Here is a 24,011-nt window from a genome sequence, read left to right as displayed (position 1 = left end):
TATTATTACACGCCGCGATGTACGAAAATATTCCTTATTAAAAATGTTTCAAACACCCCCCGTATAGTAAAGGATTGCCGTCGAAACTAAATAATGATTTACGACCGCGTAAAAAAAGTCGGCACTGTTTAGAAGTCCCTACTTCAAACGGCCGCAAGAGAGTGAACCTACTGTCTTGTTCTTTATACTGTGCCGATAGGCAGTCTAATGTAAAAATAGGTAATGAGCAATCTGCAGATTTTGTGATGAACCTCGGTACATCACAGGGTAGTGTACTTGGGCCGCTTATTTTTACAGTTTTTATAAATGACTTAGCAGAGTTTATTAAAAGTGCGAAGATCTTCATTTTCTGTGATGACACAACAGTTATTATTTCTGATTCCCTAAACTTACAATGCAAAGTCCAGTCATGTCTAACTGAAATTAATTATTGGTGTAAATCGAATAAACTAATTCTAAATCATGCGAAAATTGATATGATTGAAATACATAATAAATATAGAAAGCCAAATAAATTTGTTTTTAGTTTTGAAGGCAACTTTCTGTCGGGTTCAGAATCGTCTAGATTCCTAGGCATAACGATTGACAAACACATGGACTGGTCGGAACATTATGAAAAATTAAATAAAAGTGTCTTATAATCTTATAAATCAACCTAAAAATTCACTTGATATCAAAGAACTGATAAATTTACTATAGCTCTGTTTACAGGGCCATGGATATTGAAAGAGTGTGATTTCAAAACATATAATTAGGAGTTTATTTAATATACAATTCAGACAGTCTTGTCGAAGAATGTTTGGGGAGAAAAAGATTTTAACAGTGGCGGGTATTTATATTTTAAAGGTTCTTCAAATTATATTTAAAAATAAAAATAAATTGATTACATTGGGTGATCGACATCAGCACAATACTCGTGGTAAAAATAGTTTACTTCTCACTAAGCATACTCGCCAATTTTATAAAAAATCTCCTTTGTATTTTGTAAGCCATCTTTTTTAATTTGTTACCTATAGAAGTAAAATTGGCAAAATCGCTACTAAAGTTTAAAACTAAAGTTAAAACACTGCTCTTCAGCGATGTTTTTTATACGGTTGGAAAGTTTGAAACCTTCTTAAAATGTTATAAATGTTAGAGTGTATACTGCATACCAAATATGTGTTAACTTGTGTAATATTATGTTTATTGTTTTATATATTATTTTATTTTTATTACATGTATGTTCATATATTTTGACAAATTCCTGAATAAGGAATACATGTATGGGTATCCATATGTATTGCTTTGTATAGCAATCGTGACGTGTCTACGCTATGTTTCTAGTATCTAAGACAACAAATAATTTTTGATTTTGATTTTGAAAAAAAGAGAAGACCTTTGCCCTAATTTAAATGTATATACCGGATGGATTTTTGATTGTTATTAAAAGTAATGATCTGTCGAATATTCTAAATATGATCATACATACTTAACTAGACATAAGATTCGATTTTTACCAGAAAAATGCAATTGTATCTATATACAAATATTAGTTAGTTTATTTTAATTTTTTTTACCGTTTTCCATAAAATATCAGCTTAATGTCTAAAGTAGTATCAAACAATTACTTTTCTGTTAGAATTTGAATATTTTGTTTTTATTCGTATTAAATTTATTGGTTTTATGATGTATTATTAGTTTTTTAACAAGTTTTTTACTTTTTGGCCATTTGCTCCTTTGGTTATTTATACGAACAAATAAACTATTATTATTATACATATAAACAAGACTAGAATTTATTTTGTGAGAGTAAAAAGAGACTTCTTTTAAAAAAAAAAACGTCTTCCTTGCTAATAACCAAATATTTTCTTACCGACACTTGCACAAAGGTCCGTCATCACCCTCCTCACATACTCCGCCGTTTTTGCAAGGGTTCGGTGAACAGTAGCGTCCGTATTCGCATCTTTTGCCGCTCAGTCTTAGGACGCAATCGCAAACGAAATCGCCCGCAATTGTCGGAGTGCATTTACCGCCGTAGAGGCAAGGTGAGGAGGCGCACGGGTCGGTGTCCAATTCGCATACCGTGCCGCTAAATCGGTTATGGCACTCGCACTCGTATCTAACGAAAAGAAAAAAAATTTTGCAAAATTTAATTACTAGCTAGGCCATAGCAATCAGCATTTTAATAGCCCCACACGAATTACCTCTCACTCTTGTACATTAATAGCGGGTTATCCAATTCGAGGTTGGCTAAGTACAACCCTGCCGTTTGCCACCTGTCAGAAATAAATGTCATGTGAAGCGTTTTTTTTTTTTAGTTGAAGGTTTGCCATTTATAAATATGGATCGTTTAACAGTCGAACAACGTACTAAAATTATTAAATTGTTCTATAAAAATGGCGATTCTCCTGTGTCAACGTTTAGAGCTTTACGAGCTGATTAGGGTCGACATAATCGTCCTACAGAGCAAACAATTTCGAACACAGTAAGAAAATTTGAAGAGACTGGATCGGTTACTGATATTGTAAGGCACGTGCATCACCGTAACGTTCGTTCAGCTGAAAATATCGCTGCTGTGGCTGAAAGTGTGGAGAAAGACCCAAATTTGTCAATTCCTCTGAAAATCCTAAGGTGATCGTAGAAAGGCCTTTGCATCCCGAAAAAGTAACTGTATGGTGTGCATTATGGTCTGGTGGTGTCATTGGTCCGTATTTTTTTGAAAACAATCGTGGGAGAGCCTTAACAATAAACTCTGAGCGGTATGGAAGCATGTTGACCAATTATTTTTGGAGAGAAATCGAAGAAGAAGATCTGAAAGACATGTGGTTCCAACAGGACGGGGCCACAAGTCACACAATACAGGCCAACCGAGCTCTTTTGCAAGAGAAGTTTCCAGGACGTTTAATTTCAAGATTAGGTGATATCTATTGGCCCCCAAGATCCTGTGATCTCACACCTTTGGATTTTTTTTTTGTGGGGCTATGCGAAAGATCGTGTCTACGCCAATAACCCTCAAACTCTTCAACAACTTAAAGCCAACATTCGTGAAGTTCTAGCCGAGATATCACCTGAAATGTGCCGAAAAGTGATTGAAAATTTTCTTAAAAGGATTGAAGTTTGTCAAAGATCCCGCGGTGGACATTTAAATGATATTGTGTTTCACATATAATGGAATGATTCAATCCTTAAAACAAAATAAAAATTTCGTCTCTATCTGAATATCTTGTGTGTTTTATTTAACTTTACTTTCCCAAGCATAAAATGGATAACCCTGTAGATTATGTTGTTTCCACTATATTCAAGAAAACGTTTAATGTGTAGTAAAAACTAGTGGAATTTCTGATCACGAGGCGGTGTATTGCAGACTTTTAGTTTAGAGAAAAAAAGGAGAGGATGAGATGATGAGGTAGACTCTTTAATAGGAGAAATTATGATAGATTTTCGCAACTTTCTGCCTTGAAAGACTAGAGTACTCTATACCGAGTGTCTTAGGAAAGTGGTTCGCCCTCTAATTTTCTTAAATTTTCAAGTTAAAGGAAATGATCCTAACTTTCTTATTTTAAATGGGAGGCCCAACTTTTTTAACATATTTTGGAAGGAAATTACAATCAAAGAAAAATGACACCCCGTATGACAACTTTTGACATCTAACCTTTAAATTATTTAATTTTTTAAATTTCAATCTAGAGTGCCATGAATAATTTAAAATCGTTAATTTTACATCAAGTAGTCCTAGAAAAATATAATTGACTCTCTTTTGTTTTTCACAGCTGATAGAAAACAATTGAATACGTCAGCCAATCCCAATTTGAGTGCTAAACCCACGTACCAAATTTAATTTTTTTAACTAAAAAATTAAAAAAGTTATAGGGGCGAACCGCTTTCCTAAGATACCCGGTATAGTAACTATTTTAACTAATACAGGTCCATATTAAAGCAGCAAAGCAAATGTATTTCCAAAATAGAATTCAGTCTTCTTCTAACAAGCAAAAGGAAGCATGAAGTATTTATTGTTAATGAACATTCATGTACCGGATACTTTTTTTCTTTTTCCCACTGATCAATATGAAACCAAAACAGTTATTTTAGAGACAGTAAAAAAGCTCCAGGATGGGATGGTATTTCCTCGAAAATAGTTTATAAATTGAATTAAAGTTCTTGGAGATAAACCTTTCTTTTGCTTCAGGTGATTTTCCTAGCTGTTTGAAGCTTGCAAATATTATCCCCGTGTATAAAGGTGGGCATGAGGGTACTCCTTTAAAATACAGGCCTTTTGCATTATTGCCAACTTTAGCCAAGGTGGTTGAAAAACTGGTAAACTCGACTTATGCACAATTTGGCTTGCAAGAAAAAAGTCAACTACCGAAGCTATATTTGTTTTTTTTAGAGAAACTCTACCTGGAGCTAACGATCGGCAGACTGCAGCTGCGATATTCTGTGACCTAACAAAAGCCTTTGACTGTGTGAATCACAAAATATTGCTGCATATGCTGAGAATTTATGGTACGTGGGTAGGGCACTATGCTGGTTTAAATCTTATTTGACCAATAAGGTTAAGTCGGTTACATTTAATTGAATGACATCAAATCAAAGAAATTTAGATTGTGCGGTGCCTCAAGAAGCCAAACTTCCTATATTCTCTTTTGTATTTTTTATATCCGGCCCTAAAAGATGCTAAAAAGCAGAAACACGATTCTTCAGGTAATAGTTTTGTTCCTTCTATCTTCCGACAAAGCTATCCTATGTACAATACTAAAAAATAAGTCATTGGTATTTGTTAATTCTAACGACAAGAAATACTTACTCTTAAAAAAGAGTATATATAGAAGTATAAATATACCCATCTTATAGCAAATCTAATTCTCTTTCAGATGGTGTACCTAAATTTTATGTGGTGGTAAGAATAACGGAGATATTCTTGTTTATATGAAAAAAAAAACAAAGAAATTTGATAAAATCTAAAATTGTTAAATACCAGAAAAACTATCAACTTTTCGAAAAAATGTTATACGACTTTTTTGTTGCAAATTACTTGTTTAATCACCTCTTAAAGTTTGGCGGTTTTTATAGTAGACACCTTGTATAATGTTCCTAATTACATAATTACAAACATTAGTTTTATTTTGTCAAAATAAACATTCAAGTGTAAACTTACCCAGATTTAATATCCCTACAAGTGCCGCCGTTCAAACAGGGCTGCGAACCGCAAGGGCCAAGCGGAACAGAAAACAATCCGGTATCGCAACTGAACTCGACGTTAGCAAACCGTTTCAGGACCACCACCGAATTCTCGCCCGATTTATGTAACGGCACCGAAACCCTGCTTATCCTGATGTCGTCCATACAACCGGAAAATCCCTTTTGCACGTCCTCGAATCCCAAAATTGACGGATGCTGGTGCACTTCCGCTCCCAAGTACATTTCGTCACTTTGCAGGTTTAGTATGTCGCTTACTCCGGGGGCGGACCCTTGGGCCGTATAAGAGCCATCTGAAAATTGCATATTTTGATTAAAATTTAACACGTTTTTTAGAAGATTGTGAACGTCTTGAAACTTTCTCATCAAATCAATTACATAAAAATGATTTACTCTTTTATCTGGATGATTACAATTAAAGGCACGTGCTGCTCCTCTAGCAGACTTATTTTGTTGATAATAAAGACCCACCAACTCAAATCTTTATTGCAGCGTATAAATCATTGTTATCAATATCACCAAGACTCGATCAAACAAATATTTCATGCTACCGTTGTTACTGCTCACTTCAACAATACACCAATATTATACAAATAGTGTTTGTATTTTCATACTTCTCTTACTAAAGGCAATAAGAGTCCTTTCAGTAGCACCTATGTTGTTATTATTATTATAAGTTGAAAGAACTTTTTTAAATATTTATGTTTGATAAAAATAATTTAGAGCAGTAGAGGTTTTAGGAGTCAAACCACACCCTAATTGTTTTTTTGTACAAAAGTTATTTTTTATTCATTTTTCATTTTTATTCCTTGGGAGATTGCTGCACACAGATAAACTGGTTTATTAATTTAAATTAACTAATATATGACCGTATAATGAACGCTAATTTTAGAATGTTTTATCAGTTAAACTGTATTGAAAACATTAAAATAAATGTATCTTCATTTTTGATTGGCAATATTAACGTTGCACCAAGTCAGTTTAGGATCAAGTTGAAAATTCTGATTAAATACACACATATTTATTTAAAAACAATGTGTCAGCAAGCCTGCTTGAAACTCGAGTTTTTGATATGTTTATCTGTATATGCAATTCTCGATAATCAACTGATAATATTTAATTGCATTTAAATCTGCAAGACAATTAATAAACCAACTCTTTATCATCCAATTTATACAAATTTATTTTGGTAACCAATGTAACAGGGGTTTTAAATAAAGTCGAGCTATAGATTAGAATTAAATTTATATTTTTATTAATAGGTAATATTTGCTCAGTTTTCGTGGAATGTTAAAGTGTGTTGTTAAATTAAATATTTTGAGAATCAGGAACCATTATTATTAACATCGGATCATATTTTCCTAGATCGAATTGACGAAAAACAAAGAAAAACACAAAGTCACGGTCTCACAACATGCAATTAAACGGGCTACACGTGTTTCGCTCTAGTTAGAGCATCATCAGGCCTTTAGAAGCCATCCACACACTTCACAGTACATAGATAAACTATTAGGTTTATTGATATGATACTCATTTTTGGAGCATCAAGAATCCGAGAGTAGTTCGACGAACTAACTTTCAGCATAGATTTTTCCGTATTTATGATTTAACGTATGGGCGGGTTTGATAGGAGATAAATTGATAGGCCCAATTATTTTGCCACACAGGTTAACTGGTCCTTATTATTTAAATTTTCTTCAAAACAATCTCAGAGATTTACTGGACGATGTTCCTATAGAAACTCGGCAGGACAATAATTTTACAGGCAGATGGATAGGCCGAGGTGGTCCAATAAACTGGCCTGCACGATCGCCCGACCTTAATTCTCTGGATTATTATCTTTGGGGCAATATGTGCAATATTATTTATGCCACCGAAATTGATACTCCAGAAGAGCTTCAGAGGCGAATTGTCGCAGCTGCAGGCCAAATAAGAGAAAACCGATTTGAAATTTTTAGATCGACCCAAAACATTCAAAAAAGATCCAGGTTATGCATTCAGGAAAACGGAAACTTGTTTGAGCATTTGCCTCAAATAAATTAGTATTTTTATTTGTTTGCAATTTTATTTGTCAATTTACTTTTGAAGCGTGCTATTGAGTTTTAATAAAAATTGTTATTAATAATACTATGCAGCGTTATTTTTCTCGAAAATGGTAATTCCTAGCGTTATTGACCAAGAGGTACTTTTTTACGTAAAAAGCTTTAAATTTTTAAAATTTAAAGAAAAAAAAACAAAAACTTTGCAAACAATTTTTTTTTAAGTATTTTTTTAGGCTCACTCCCTAAATGATACGCACCTGACTAAATAATGAACATTATGAAATGACAACTAAATTCAGCATATCAAAATTGGGAGAATAACAAAATTTAAAATTTTTATAAATAAAATAAGTGGTGTTTCAAGTGGAAAAAACCATCTTCAGGTGCCCCCTTTAAAAGGGGCGTAGCTCCCTTGGGGGGCGTTTGCCGATATATGTTCATAGGAAAAAGTGAGGTTATTTTTGACCAAAGAATACAGGGTTCGCGTTTCGTCCACTAATTTTGGGACACCCTGTATAGGTAATATAAATTGCAGGATTAAAGACAACAAATCAAACATCTAGTTTTTAATTGGCCGACGTTTCGACGTTGTTTATTTTTCGTCTTTATCAAGGCTAAAAGAGAAAAAAAAATATTTTGCCGGTTTCATTTACAATAAATTAATTTACAGATATGGAGTTTCGTAAAACATTTCGTACTTAGATACTAGATTACTAGATAAATTTGCATTGTAGGAAACAGCTCGACTTCTATTTTTAAGATATTCAGATAATACTTATACAGCATTATTTGCCAACGTTACGTATAAAATAACAAATAAAATTTTGACTTAGGGTATCAATACACAAAGAGAGCCTTACTGTAACTGTTTTAAACTCAGACTGAGTCAAAGGGATGACCTTTTTTTAAGGAAAAATATTCACTTAATTGATTGTGTAGTACTCTATCTAAAATTTTTGAAAACATAGGTAAAATACTAGTACGACGTAGTTGCGTGATATTTTCAATAGAACTACTTTTTGATAGTGGTACAATAAGTGTCTTCTTCCACATTTTTGGAAATACTCCTTCTGTAAAGGTGCAGTTAATAACATATATTAAGAAGGCCTCTTCCAGTGGCTGCAGTTTTAATCTGCGATACAATCTTAAGTAGTTCAATGTACTTTACTGAATGAAAAATAAAAATTGGTAGATAATTATGTTGGTTATAAAATTATAATATTGTTCTATAATACTATTGTATAGTTTAATTGGTTAATATGGGCTTAAAGATCATCAAGTTTTTTCTTATCAAACTAAAGAAAAAAATATATTTTCTATTCTGATAGCTGTAGTAAAAATATTTATAAAAGTTTTGTAGTTTATCCAATCAGTCTCAAGCTTTGTCTTTTTATACTTTGCGAGTATATATATTAGGATACAAAAATAAATAAAGCAACAAAAGCGTCGAAATTTTCTAAATGTATTTTTTTTTCTATTACATCCAGATAATTAAAAAAAACATTATGCAGGTCATAAAATTGCAAGATTTAAACTTAGAATGTCAGCCACGTTTAGTTATATTCTAAAAGTAATTGATAAACTAAAAGAATAAAAATAGGATTATGTAGAGAATAATAATTAATTTAAGATATCATTCGGTCCCTATTTCAATTTTAAAAATAATTTATATTGATAGGGCTCTGGGAGGTAAAGATATGACGTCAAATAAATGCAATTTTTGTCAATAAATGTTCTCCTCAATATTACATTTGACGTGTTCGGCTGTTTTTGGCTAAACAAATTATTTTTCAAGATTTTCAGGGTGGACTATTTAAAAAAAAATTTAAACTTAATAAATAAATAAATAGTGATATATTTCCAATAGATAAGTCACCTAATTGCAGAAAATACAAAAAAAATTAAAACACATAAGAAATGTCGAAAAAAAGTTATAACAAAAGAAAGAAAATAATCAATAAATAATACAGTAAATTATGTAAATAAAAATATGGCTAAAAATAAATATACTTTTAAGTATAGTAACAAATAAGACAGGTTTTATCCATAGAGTGCTTAACTCAAAATGAAACAAGAGTTACATAGGTAGGTATATTGTCAGTAATGTTATTAATTAAAACTTTTAAAGAATCACTAAAAATAGTCAAAATATTCAAAAGCACCCAAGAGATACTTCTTACAAGAAATGAAATGAGGTTGGTAACAGTAGAACGGCTCGCTAGAAAACCGTGTTGATGTTTAATGCAATTTAATTAATTTTATCCAAGAGTTTTGGTAGAGTTGACCGTATACTGACTCCTCGGTATAATGCTATCACCAGCCTTAAATATGGGATCAACTCTTCAAAATAATACGAAAAACATTTATCTTTAATGATATATTAAACACTGGTTTAGCTAGAGGACAAACATAGTCTATAAGTAGCAATGCAGATATGCCATCAGGATCAATAGAGGTATTCTAGTTTAAATTAAGGATATCACTAAACACACCCGCTAAACAGATATTAATTATACAATTAACATAATAATTAGAAATTCGATATGACATAACAAAGTAGAGACCAGACAGATATTTGGCAAACAATTCAACTGTATTACTTTCCTTTTCGCTTGTTTTAACATCTAAGAACATATACTGAGTAACGGTATTATTCTTTCTATTAACTAGGTTCCAGAATAACCAACCCCAGGTCCAATAAATGATTATTTGTAATTATCATTAGTATTATCTTAGGTAAATCTGATGCAAATCCCTGTAACATTCCTCACTCAACACCTTGCACCGCGCTCTAAGTTCAAAAAGTTTACATTTACATAAATATTACATGTATTGCAACAAAAATATAATGGGACTTAATAAGCATATTAGATCTAGAACGATTGTAATACAAAGTTAACGAAGATCCAATGTTAAATAGCAATAATATGCCTTATCTCATTTAATAAATCACTATAGTCTATTTCATTGTGTTTGAAGTTTAAACAGAAAACTCAATGCTACTTATTTGCAAATAATAAACTTGAAATTTATTAAGTAATAAGAAAGATCCAGTCCCCTAGCAAAATAAGCATCATCATATTGACCGCACAAGACTGAAATAAAGCAATTTAATGTGTAAAAATATTAACTTTTCCATCTTTATTCATTCTTGAATCTATTTGCTTGGTTCGCAAGCATATATCAGGAATTTCTGATATATGCTTGCGACCAAGTGCAACTAATAGACCATCTCGCAATTATCCACTTCGAAACGCAGAGCATGATCTTTATGTGCCAATCCCAACGTCAGAATTAATAAAAAGCTCTATTCTTTACGGAGTGATGGAGAAAAATATTATTTTTACAGGAGACGCACGATAACCGTTTCAAGCAAGGCACGTAGTCATTCTCCACCAATCGCTGGTAAATATCTCTGTTCTTTTTACCAACGAATCGCATTGCTTAGAATCACTACCTGGACTTGCATTTTTTAGATAGTGGCATCGCATCGCGTTGCCCATATTATTATTAATATAATAATAAACTTGTATATTTATTTCAATATTATAATAAATCAAATAAGGTGCAAATAATAACATAAAACTAAAAGACTATTAACAAAAATATCGCTTGACGCTAACACGGAGCTAAAAAAATGCACAATCATCTGCCTTTGGAAATTATATCATTGACATCTTTTCCTCGATTTCGCAAAGCTTTAAAATCATATTTACTGGAGAGAGCTTTATATGCAGTAGATGATTTTTTTTTATAATCATTTTTGAGTATCATGCATGCACTGGCTAATTATTAATTTTTCACGATGTAGAATAGCAATATTTTGTATTGCTACATTTCTATAAGATTTTTTATGACTTTTTAAACATTGTATTTATGTTTTTGACTGTTTTCGTTACTTTTTTATTTTACTTTCTTGTTACTATTTTTATTTACTTTCTTATTTTCTTACTTTTTACATTTAGTATAAGAAATTTGACCAGGTACATTTATGTCTTTTGTACCCTGTTTTGTATATATTTATTTAGTACTTGTATTTTGGTTTCTATATTTGTGTGTTTTGCTTTTTATGTATAGCTTTGTCTACAAAATTTTTTAAATTTTTTGACAATAAAGCATATTTGATTGATTGATTGATTGATTGAGTATTTAAAAAACTTCAACAATTGAAAATAACGAACCCTAAAGATCCTAATTTTAGTATATCTGGCTAGAGAGTAATTATCTACAAATTAAATAAATAGACCTGGATTTTTCTTTCGAGAATAGGTTATAAGTCTAAGTGGTTTTGAACAATAATAATTATTTTAAAAAACTTGAAATTAATGCCCAAAAATACATCAACGTAATTCTGTATCGGTACTGTCAAGGGCTGGATTATGATATATTTAATTTATTATACTAGCTAACACTCCACCCCATACTACTGCATATATGCTTAATGACACGAAAGATAAGAATGTGTCTAAGCTTTCCAATTCAGAAAATATGTTCAAAGTTGCCTTTAATGAGATATGGCAGCGTTTTTAATGTTCGTTAAGGTGAAAACTAAATACTCTCTTACAAAAATAATCAACTGATTTGTTTACACACTAATACTACTCAACACGATCACTTAAAACTACTAGAAATAATTATATACACTATATTTATTTACGATTTAAAAGTTGCGCCAATATGTCGAGGTTCGACTTGAACTCTTTATATACTCAGCTGACTATGGTTCCGAAAGATTCTCAAATAAACTGATGATGGTCCGCTAAATAGTAGCCAGACAGACTAACTAAGATATTTGAAAACTTGAAAGCTTCGATTTTAAAAAGAAACATTTCATGATCAATTTGATCAAAAGCTTTTTGAAAATATATGGTTTGTGATAAGCAACTCAAATTAATGATCTATAAACCCGTGCTGATCGGTAAAAATATAGTTATTTATTTAGGAATAAATGTGATATATGTATGATTCAAAAAGTTTTAAAAAATTACATAATGTATAAGTCTGTAGTAAAAATAGGTGTGACACGTGAGGTTTTCCAACAGTCCCGAAAAATACCAGCTTGCATTTCTTTATTAAATTATTAAATATAAAAGTAAGGGGTTTCAAAAAAGAGCCTACAAAGTCTTTTACCACAAAACTAGGTATAGAGTCCTTGCCCGAAGTTTACTTTTTTTTTAAATTTCTTGCCATCGATAATAATATTTATTTCTTGCAATAAATGTGATTGGGTGTAGAATAATTGTATTAATGCGGGCAGAGGAAGTTATTTAGTTAGTTAGAGTCGCATTAATACTTATCAACTGTCTTTACTTTACCTATGGTGATTTTTGCATTATTCCTCTCTCGTTCCAGTTTGATCTCGTGCCAACTGCCATCGGAAACGTAAATGTCGCCGACCCGGACTATTCCCTCGCCGCTACCCAACTCGAAGCGATACTGAACGCCCCCGTTCACAATTTCCAAGATGTTATAGTCCACTTTACCGGCAGCATACATTAAATTACCTAAAATAAAATTTTAATATCGACTTCGAATTAAAATTGTTGGGTAAATTGATTGTTTAAACTTATATTGTATTTCAAATAGGTAGAGAGTAATACCATGTGAATTCCCGAGGGTTTTGTGGTCTTACATAAGCTTAGTACCTAGTTAATGAATAAAGTGAGAACAAAAGTAGGGTTCGAACACTATAAGAAGGGTACAGGTAGGTGCAATTTTTTAATGTTACACAGATTAGCATAATATTTAATATACTAATTTGGCAGGCAATGTAAACTTGCGCATTGTGCTTCCTCCAGATAATCTGGCGGATGAAAATAAATACATACGGCTTGTAATAAAAGCACAGAGTATAAATTTTACTTTAATAAAGTTTAACTAGTTAAACAAGAAATTATAGATTGGCTAACTGATAAGAATATTGAGTTTGAGCCATAGCAAATAGTCACAAATATCGCTATCAAAAACATGCTGTGGAAAATATATCGAGAAAAACATAAAATTACTATGCTGCGCTTACCTAATCCAAATTGGAATAAAATCCTATTGAGTTTTTTTAGGTTAAGTTTTGGTAGGTACAGTAACCCTGTATCTAACCCATTTATTATCTAAGTATATAATATACACACATAAGAAAAAAAAATGAAAGCTTGACTAAACTAATATATCCAAAGCGTTTATCCTAATCAAAAAATTTACTATGAAATATTTAATACCAAGATAAGTTTACAATATTCCAAACTAATAAATAACAGCGACTCACCTAGATGACTTAACACCTGTATGTGTAGTACTGTTATCTAATAAACAATAAATAAAATACAATTATAAGAAATATCACAATTTCAAATAAAAATTTAATCCAATTTAAATTAAATACCTAATAATATACCCAAGTTATATAAAATGAATTCCTAAAACCACCAGACTTTGAATTTGCATACATTTGGCAATTTTTAATTTCAAGGAGAATAAGACTATTTATTTTGGATGCAAAATTATTAACAAATCTCAAATTTGCATTAGTATTACTTTTAGGTAATTCTATAAAATTATTGGTTTTATTTCTTGTTTCATATACTTATGATTTGCATATTTTTTCAATTCACAATTTTTATATACAAAAATACTGATCTCCAAAATGTATAAAGACCATACGTCAAAAAAAGTCTTAGAGTATAACAACCTCGTAGGGCAAAGCTTATTTTTTCTATAAATTACTTTAAGTAAATAATTTTGTACAACATTCAACGAACTCAATGTACTCTTATAGATACCACCCCATACAACAATACCATATCTTAATAAGGATTCTACAAGAACTTTATATACAGATAACAAAAGGTTTTTATTTAAAATGTTTTTTAAGACATAAAATTTATAAGTAATTTTTCTAATATATGATGTTAGTTTTTCTACCTGATTTTCCCAGTTAGTTTAGTTTGGAATTTTTTTATTAGTAGTTAATTAATTCATTTATTTATCGTTATTAACGGTATTAAGGAATTTACGAAAAGAAAAGTTTAGGTTAAAATAGCATAATTAGAAAATATAAATAAACCACTTAAGTAGTAAAATATAACACCAAAAATTAAAGATTAATATGCCTGAAAGAATATACGGTTGGAAACATGTAGGTCCAATCCATACAATTCAAAAAATCGCTGTATTCTGGTAATTTAATTATGCTGCCTGTAAGTATTTCTATAAAAATCAACATAAAAATAATGTTTCTTTATTTGCACGAAATTGAGGCCTTTACAATTAATAATAATTACAATTAATAGGTCCATTCAATAATTAAAAATATATATTTTTTATGATTGACAACAATAATTATTATTTAATAATTATTTAATAATGATAATAAACATGTAGGTCCAATCCATACAATTCAAAAAATCGCTGTATTCTGGTAATTTGATTATGCTGCCTGTAAGTATTTCTATAAAAATCAACATAAAAAGAATGTTTCATTATTTGCACGAAATTGAGGCCTACACAATTAATAATAATTACAATTAATAGGTCCATTCAATAATTAAAAATATATATTTTTTATGATTGACAACAATAATCATTATTTAATAATTATTTAATAATGATTATTGTTGTGACTTACACACCAGCAGTTGTATATAAGAACGAATAATCCGAATGGAATCATATAGCTGTGTTCTACTTTAAACAATCTAACTAGAAGCTTTGATTTCTTTTCTGTTCTTCATGAAAAAGGCTTAATATACACCGGAACGTTGACAATAAAGGAAAAAAGTTTTGAAGAGCATGCGTTTTAATTGACTGACTCCTTAACCCTTCTTGGTCGACGACGTTCATGTTTGCAGTCGTAATGCTTCCATGCAGATCAAAGTGTCTCTTAATCTTAGCAATCGTTTGTTTAGTGGTTGATTTGTGCTCCAGGATGTCATCTGATTGATATTGGTATAATTTCAACTATTTTGATTTATAGCATAACCAGGCGCGATTGCAACAAAATTTGTGTCAAAATTAAACGCAAAAAATTACTTAAAAAGAATACTGACTTTTACATTAGACGACATAATTGTCAGATTTGAAGCTCATTTCTCAAACAAAAGGTGATTTAAACAAAAAATCAACGATACCTATCAACGCTTTTTATTAAAATTAAAGCTATTTTATTCGGACATCCTTTAGAAGGGTAGAAATCTGTACAGGGTTTTTTTTTGTGATGCTGATTAAGATTCCGCTGTCAGTTTTTTTTTCTAAAAAATGCCTTAATTTGATCCCCTTTGAAGCCCCACAATAACCCATAAGTGCGACCCTGGAACTAATTTAGCATATACCCAAAAAGTGTATGTCGAGCCTTATCAAACACTTGTTTTTTTTTTTTTGAAAATCGGTTAAAAAACACGTCAATTTAATAGGGGTGGGGAAGACTCTAGGGTGGACCCACTGTGTATTATAGTAGTATCATTTTCAGTGTTTATTCGATTAGCAACAATAATCAGGGATCCTAAATCTGGCAAACTCTGGCAAACTAAAACTGTACTACTTGCAGTCCGTAAAAAGATTATTAATTTTGCCATGCAAACTATGGAAGTAGCATACATTATTGAAGGATCACCCTGTACCCGTTTTGAATTCATAATAAGGTTTCATTACTCTCTACCTATATGAAATATATTATGACTATAAATTGAGAGTAATTTAGGGGTTTCTTTAAAAAAAACTGAAGCTTGAAGAAAACACAAAATTTGGGAATGCTGGTCAAATGTTGTTTCTTCACTTGGAGCTCAGAAATGCGGCGTATATTATTCATGTGAATTTTTCTTACCGGTCGGCTGCACGGTCCTCACCCTCAAACTCAAACTGAGCTGATCCTCGATCGATTTCTTATTGATGATCCGGTACTGGGAGTAACTCTTGCCGCTAAACGATATAGGATTGCGCGCGATGTAGCAGTTCTGGTCGTGGCATTTGGAAATGTCCACGTCGCACGCTTGTCCCGCGTATCCCTCGGGACACTGACACGAGTAGCCGGTTTGGGAGGCGTCCGGAACGCACATTTTTGCCGTCGGACACGGTTCTCGTGCGCATTCGTTTACTATCGTGTCGCACCGTTCACCGCCATAACCTGAGTGAATGTCGTTTAAATGTGAAAATTATTAATATAATATAATATAATATGATATAATAATAATAATCGTCTTTTATTAAAAAAAAAAAAAAACAACAGGTATACAGGGTGTGCCAACAAAGTGTACGGCTAAGATAGCGCATTAACTATATGAGGTAGAGCAAAAAGTTCTACAGCAAAGTTGTAGGGTTGACAAAAACCTACGAACTAAAAATATGATTTTTTTTTAAATGGTACGCCCTGTATATTATGGTACTAAAATGTGAGACAAAAAGAGTACTTTACTTTGGTATAACGTTTTTAAAATTTCAGTGCGGCGTTGCAACGTAATTAATTTTTTTATGTTATTTTTTGCCTTTTAGAGAGTTCGTTTAAAAAATCATAATTAACTTAAAATTTATTCTGCGCCTATGAAACTTGTACCACAGTTAGTCTAGGGTACCTCCTCTAGGCTGACTCTGATAATTTGTAATTTTTTAATACAGGGTGTCTTTGAAGAACTTTCAAACTTGCTGAAATTAAATACGCAATATCTCAAATTTTTCAAATAGAACACCCTGTATATTTTTGTCTAAATAAGAGATAAAATCAGCATAGTTAACATGGGAAAGTACGAAGTACGAAATGGGAAAGAGAGTTTCACATAACATACATACATACTTAAAAGGTTTCTGTTAGCATATAGTTATTTAAGCAATATATATGACCTTTGTAGAAGTTGCTTAACACAATTGGAAAAATTAAGCTGACAATTAAGTATCACACCCAAATTACGAGCAGAATTACAAATGGTAATATTTGGTGGTCTATCTTAATTTTAACGTTATTTTGTATATATTCGTTTTGATTTCTTTTGCCAAATAGCATAAGTTTTGTACTTCATTATTTTAGAAATGGCAGGTAAAATTGCTATAATGCGCAAGTCATTAAACGTCTCTGTTTTTTTTTTTTGAATTTGGTAAAGGTTGGCACTTTTCCAGCTTTGAGGAAAATAATTTTGTTCTATGCAACTATTAATAATATCAGTTATGTAAGGATCAATAAATGGACTGCAACATTTTAACATAGATGACGTGATTTTATCTGTGCCACAAGCATTAGGTTTCATATTTTAAATAATTTTATAAACATCTTCTATAGAAAACATGGAAAGTTTTCGATGCGTTGAATTCGTTGTTTTCGAAAAATTCTAGTTTCGTCACAGTGATTAAGTCTGTTGTTAAAAAATTGAGATAAATGCTGGTTTATTAAATTTGGATGTTAAATTAGCCGGTGGCTTGCTATCATTTGAATTTAGGACATTTAACAATCTTAGTGCTGGTCATGTTTTTAGTTAGTTGGTCATATTTTAAAATTACGCAGTAATATTCTCTGTACCGGTCCCAATCTTGAGGTTCTTTAGTATGCTTAAATTTTTGTAAGGCTTTATCTCGCTCCTTCATGACAGTCTTCAAATTTTCTGTTAGCCACCGAGCATGAGGTTTTGTCACTGATTCTTTAAAGGGAAAAAGAAATGATCAAAAAGTGTGTTTAAAAAATCAGTAAAAAGAAGTAATTTTTTGTCTATGTCATTCTCATAAACAAAGTACATCCAAGGCAAATTATAGAGAACAGACAAAAAAGATGCGTTACAGCACCATAACAGCGTTTTGATGCAGGTTTGTTAAATTTTAGTTTTAAGTCAACAAAAACGAGTCTGTGATCAGAGATTGTATCAGCAGAGAGTGTACCAGAGGCTGTAACTAATGTGGAATCAATGATAAAAAATGGAAATTGAAAATTCTTAAAAAAAAAACAGAAAGAGCTAAACTCACCCTCTTTACAAAGACAATCCAACTTCTGTCGGTGCATCGGCGAGACAAAACTCGTCACCTCAGTAGAAATCGGTTCGATCCTCGCGGTTTCCAACACGAAATGATCCTGACAGACCCCGAACACGCACCACTTGTTATTACACTTGGGCCTGATGATTTCCTCGACCACCAACTTCGTGCTCTCTTCCAGTTCTTCCAGGTTATCGTTCAAGGCTTTCCTGATGACGTCCGAAGTGAAGAAACCATCGTCCGTTTTACGAACGGTAAAAAGTACGTCCAGGTCTTGATGGATACCACGTTTTGCTCTCGAAATCGTTTGATTCACATATCTTCTGACTCTGAGCAGATCTTCGTCGCTGGACGGTTGCACGCTTATGATTATGATGTCTTTTATTTTACAGTTCATGGCGTTTTTGACGGCTCTAACAAAACCTGATAGAAATTAATAATATAAATAACCAATTAAGAAACTAAACTAAAAACTATGTTGTTGTAATAAAACAAAGAAGGATAAGACAAATAGCACTGTTACATTGCCACTATCCATACATATTACGTTATTAATTTATAGAATATATTAATTTGGAAACATCTACATTTATATTTAAGTATCGAATTCTGACTATTTATTCGAATAAATTTTTTTGTTCTATTTTGATAAGAAAATTACTTAGTTTTTTTTCTTCTTCCGATATGCTGTACTCCTGTATACCGAGTCCATTACGAATCAGATTAGTCTATATATAAAGACTATAAAAAGAAAAATGTTGAAATATTGAGTACTGTAAAATTGTGTACTAACATCAAAACAAGTAAGCCTGCTAAAATAGTTCCAATATAGCACTTCTGATTATGTATGAAGTTTTATTTTGTTAAGCCTTTTATTTGGCTGGAGGACACTATACACAAAGCCTGTACATATACATTAATAGAGTATAGTAATATACTCTATAGACAAAATAGACTATAAGACAAAAATAAAATATACAGAATTATTCACTAAGAAGAAAATAAGAAAGCGGACGTCTTGTCATCTACTTACTACCTGCTACCATCAGAGCTATATTCACAATCTTTTATCTAAAGAGGGGACCTATCTAAGTCCCTATCATATTAGTAAACGGCAAAATTTTGATGATTTTGATGCAAATCCGTTGTTTACATATACGTACCAAACCTATAAATAAGGAAAACATGTACTAAATTCTATTACAGTTTCATCGATAAAATACTCCTGATCTTGATATATATAAAATAAAAAGGTTTAAAAATACGTTGCCAAAACAGATAGCAAATGTAACACTGTTAATAAGCAACACTGTGCTCTCTCTAGGTAAAGCATTTTGGAGTTTATCCAACGTTGCAGATCTGCATTTGTACTCCCCATGGAACATATATATCATGTTTAAAAGATTATGTGTTTTATATTTGTGATATCCCAGTTAGAGAAATTGAGCACGTGATTGGACAATTTAAAACGCGTTAGTCAGGAAACAAATTTGGAGCAAAATGAATTTTTTTTGACAAAGTTAAGAAAAAGATGATGGTTCGATGTTTTGCAATAATTTGCTTAAAATTTGTTTGGCACTAATTGGTTATTGGCACGTCGGACACTTAAACATAAGAACTGTAAATACCGGTTTACTTCTTATGTTGAATGCTAGAAATTTGACATATTAGCACTATCAGAGACATGGCTCACATCAGATCAACCTTCAAATACTTACTTATAATTCCAGGATATAAATTTATCAGGAAAGATAGGCAAACAGAACGAAAGAACTAAAGTTCAATAAAATATCCCTTGAGTGTGATTCAGAAAATTTGTTCAAATTTATATTCATCGAGTTTATGTTTTGCTCAAAAAAATTTAAATCCTTACTAACTATATTAATTTCTTTATACGAAAATATCATTATCACTGAAGATCTAAACATAAACCTCTCACAAAATTCAGTACACACTTTTAATAAAAAAAAAAAACCTTAATTAACTTCAGTCTCATTCACCTAACTGATAGGCCTACTAGAATTGATAATCACTCTGCAACCCTGATAGATCTTATAATTACAAGCTAGAATCTAGAAGATAGATAATATCTCCGTCGAGATTTCTGAAGAAATAGCGAATCATAACTTAACTTACGTAACCAGTAAGCTGCCCAAATTGAAAGTAAAACCAGGATTGGCATATTTTAGAAATTATAATGATATTGATCTAAATAAATTTAATCAAGATGCAATTACTATACCGTGGCAATAAAAATACAAAACACCCAATATTAATGATAAGATTAAACTGCTTAATGCACATATTAACAATTTGATAAACAAACATGCGCCGTCAAAAATTGAAGCTAGAATTGAAGAGGGACAGTTCATCCCTTAGATTACTCAAAACATTAGGTTGTTAGTGAAATTTCGCGATTTACAATAAGAACCAAACTGAATCCCATCTGCAGTATTATCGAAGATTAAGAAATCATACTAAACATGCAATATTAAGAGAAAAGGCTGCTTATTTCTTTGACCAACTATCTTTCAAGAAAAGAATTCTGGCAAACGGCTAAGAAATTAAAATTAACTAATAAAAATATTAATCATAAAGAGCCACCTTATTTGGAAACCCTGCTGAAATATTAATATAATTTTACTCTTATAGACTTGAATAGGATTGAAAGGCTCATAAACCAAATAAAGACCAAACTTGTCGGCGAGCATGGAATTTCTGGTAAAGATCTTCAAATATGCCTTCCATGCATAAAAGGTCCTTTAGCACATATAAATAGATGTCTATTACAGGGTGTACCTCCAAATATCCTGAAGAAGAGCATAGTTAAGCCGATTCCAAAAACTGCAGAACTGGTTAGTTTAGAATCTTAGATCTACCAGCATACTATTGACTATGTCAAAACTTTTTGAAAAATTTATCTCCGAACAAATTAGTGACTTCTCAGAAGAATTAAAAATAATTCCAAGCTGTCAGTCGGGCTTTAGAAAGTGGTTTAGTACGTCGGTGTTTTAAGGCAGACCTTAACGAGCTTAAACATATTGAGGAGGTAAAGTAATCGATACTCCTTACAATGATAGATTTTATTAAAGCATTTGACACACCAAATAATTCTCGCGAAACTGCAGTACTATAATTTTCCTCAACGAATTGGAACCGAATCTGGAGTAAACATAGTACAACGTTTCCCAAGAATCAATTCTATCTCCTCTTTTATTTTCGATTTATGTAGCAGACATGCATAGTTTCCTTTTTTAAAGCACCCTACAACAAAATGCAGACGATTCACAACTTTATATGTTTATTGAGTACATGAATGTAACCTTAAACTAACCCAAGATTTAAATAGAATATTAAATTATACCAATGATCATAATCCTAACTTCAATGTCACAAAATCCCAGGCAATTCTCATAAGCCAAAGTAAACAAGCAATGTATTGACTCTTTATGGCAAATAAATTACTTTTGAATTTGAATATATAGGCGCAAGTTACCTTTTCTGTGGCTCATAATAAAAGCTCCTGGAGTAACATCTCGAAATCTGATCCTGACGGAGTTTTCCAGCATAGTTTCGGTTAAAACTTCAACGTTTATTTTCACAATGGTCGAATCGGAGAATTTTCCATCTGTTACCGAGACGTTTAGGCGGTATTCTCCCACGTCGAGGCGTGGAAGTGCTGTTAAAGTGCCGTCAGTACTAAAAAGGATAAAATCGGCAAGTTTAATAACAATTGATAATAATATAAACAGAATAGCTTTATACAGGAATGATAATGTTTAATAGAGACAGACGGCGTTTACATGAAAGAAAGAACTCACCGATTAATCATAAATAACTCATGAGTAGGATACGCCACGCCAACTGTCGGATGCAACGAGTAGCTCAGAGTGTCATACTGATCCTGATCGTTTGCATGCACTTTCCCAATTATTCCTCCCGGATATTCATCCAGATAAGAGTTAATATTAATTTCCAGTGGGGTCATTATTGGGGGATACTGTGATTCTTCTATTACTTTCACGAGAACCTAAAATATCATTTAAATTAAAAAAAAAAGAACATACTATAAACCATTATACTTACCCAACAGTCGGAGTACAATGGAGGACTTCCGTTATCAAACACCCTAATTTGCAACAAATAATTATTCCTTATCTTATGATTAAACTTGGCTGACGTACGAAGTATCCCGTCCTGATCCAATCTGAAGTAGTTCCCTTCATTACCCACCCTTATGTCAAAAGTATATGGCACCGTATTAGGAGGAATATCCTCATCAGTAATATGGAATTGCATAATCGAATACCCGATTTGTTTGTTTTCCTGGATAACCGCGGTGTAATTCGATTGAGAGAACATCGGCGGGTTATCGTTCGCATCGGATATTTCGATGTTTAGCATCGTTTGACGTGACAACACCGGCACGCCATTATCTTTCGCCAGAATCTCCAGGACGTAATTGGCGAGAGTTTCACGATCCAAAGGGTTTTGAACGGAAACGTAACCGGACTTGGGGTCTATTGAGAATTGTCTTAAATCATCCCCGCTGATTATTGAGTAAGTTATATCGCCGTTTTCGTTACTATCCAGATCTGTTGCGACAATCTAAAAGAGTTTTGGTGTGTTTAAGCTTTTTGTCTGAATACAGTTTGGAGGGCTGGTACATGAGATGATTCTTTATGTTTTAAGTTTGAAATTATAACTTTATGTCAAAAAAAATGAGTGCTCGGTATAATTGTGCAGGGTGTTCCAAGTTTGGAAGTGAAAATATTTAGATTTTTGAAAAGCCTTTGATAATATCAAGAATTTTGCAATCCATTGAAACATTTCTCAATAAGTCCAAAATGGTTCTATTTACAAAGAAAGTTGCGAGGACCTTACTGGTAGAAAACTCATCAGCTTTCACATAAAAAATCAATAAAATTGCTACATGAGTTTTAAAAATATTCAGATTTTTGTAAAGCTTTTAACAGGATTAAGATTTTTTGAAGAACAGATTAGAAAACTACTCAATAGCTCGAAAATAGGTTTATTTATAAGGAAACTTCTGAGGACCTTAATGAAAGAGAAACTTATCAGCTTTCATATGAAACTAAAATTAATAAAATCATTAAATGAGTTTTTAAAAGATTAAGATTTTTGTAAAACCTTTGACAGTATGAAGAATTTCTCAACCCTATGGAAAACCTCCCAATAACTCCAAAACTTATGCATTTATAAGGAAAGTTGGAAGGAGCTTATTGGCAAAGAAACAGTAGTTTTCATATGAAACTAAAATCAATAATATCGTTACATCAGTTTTGAAAATATTCAAATTTTTGGAAAACCTTTGACAATATAAAATTTTTTTAAACCCATTAGAAAACTACTTAATAAATTCAAAATGGTTATATTTATAAGGAAACTTCTAAGGACCTTTTTGGTATAGAAATTCATTAGGTTTCATACGACGCCAAAATCAATAAAATTGTTAAATGAGTTTTAAAAATATTTAGATTTTTGAGAAGCCTTGGACAGTATCATGGTTTTTTTTTAACCCATTGAAAAACTACTCAATAACTCCAAAACTGGTACATTTACACCGAAACTTTAAGGACCTTACTGATAGAAAAAACCATTAGCTTTTATATGAAACCAAAATTAATAAAATTGTTGCATGGGTTTTCAAAATATATCGATTTTTGTAAAGCCTTTGACAGTATCAAGATTTTTCAATCCATTGGAAAATCATTCAATAATTCTAAAACGGTTGTATTAACGAGAAAACTTGTAGGAACCTTATTGGAAGAGAAACTCATTAGTTTTCATATGAAACTAAAATTAGGAGTTTTTAAAATATTATGATTTTTG

The 24,011-nt window shown here is 31.6% G+C and overlaps 2 protein-coding genes across 9 annotated transcripts in view; one reads left to right on the top strand and one right to left on the bottom strand.

Moving 5' to 3' along the window:
• LOC126734303 (FACT complex subunit Ssrp1) overlaps positions 1–12,591 on the top strand; it is a 97,232-nt gene extending 84,641 nt beyond the window's left edge. The window contains exon 11 of the mRNA XM_050437872.1: positions 12,570–12,591. The gene's annotated coding sequence lies outside the window, so the exon portion shown is untranslated. The remainder of the gene's footprint in view (positions 1–12,569) is intronic.
• Positions 1–24,011, bottom strand: part of LOC126734302 (fat-like cadherin-related tumor suppressor homolog) — a 450,385-nt gene that overhangs the window by 42,916 nt on the left and 383,458 nt on the right. For all 8 annotated transcript variants that reach the window (XM_050437862.1, XM_050437863.1, XM_050437865.1 and 5 more), the window contains 8 exons: positions 22,245–22,766; positions 21,980–22,188; positions 21,655–21,857; positions 18,150–18,581; positions 16,033–16,332; positions 12,533–12,721; positions 5,135–5,468; positions 1,853–2,098 (listed from right to left, as the gene is read on the bottom strand). In XM_050437862.1, the coding sequence (XP_050293819.1) occupies positions 1,853–2,098; positions 5,135–5,468; positions 12,533–12,721; positions 16,033–16,332; positions 18,150–18,581; positions 21,655–21,857; positions 21,980–22,188; positions 22,245–22,766 (2,435 nt within the window). The remainder of the gene's footprint in view (positions 1–1,852; positions 2,099–5,134; positions 5,469–12,532; positions 12,722–16,032; positions 16,333–18,149; positions 18,582–21,654; positions 21,858–21,979; positions 22,189–22,244; positions 22,767–24,011) is intronic.

This window comes from Anthonomus grandis, chromosome 3 (genome assembly GCF_022605725.1).
Source record: "Anthonomus grandis grandis chromosome 3, icAntGran1.3, whole genome shotgun sequence".
In the NCBI taxonomy this organism is placed as follows: Eukaryota; Metazoa; Arthropoda; class Insecta; order Coleoptera; family Curculionidae; genus Anthonomus; species Anthonomus grandis.
This window is presented reverse-complemented; position numbering and strand designations above follow the sequence as displayed.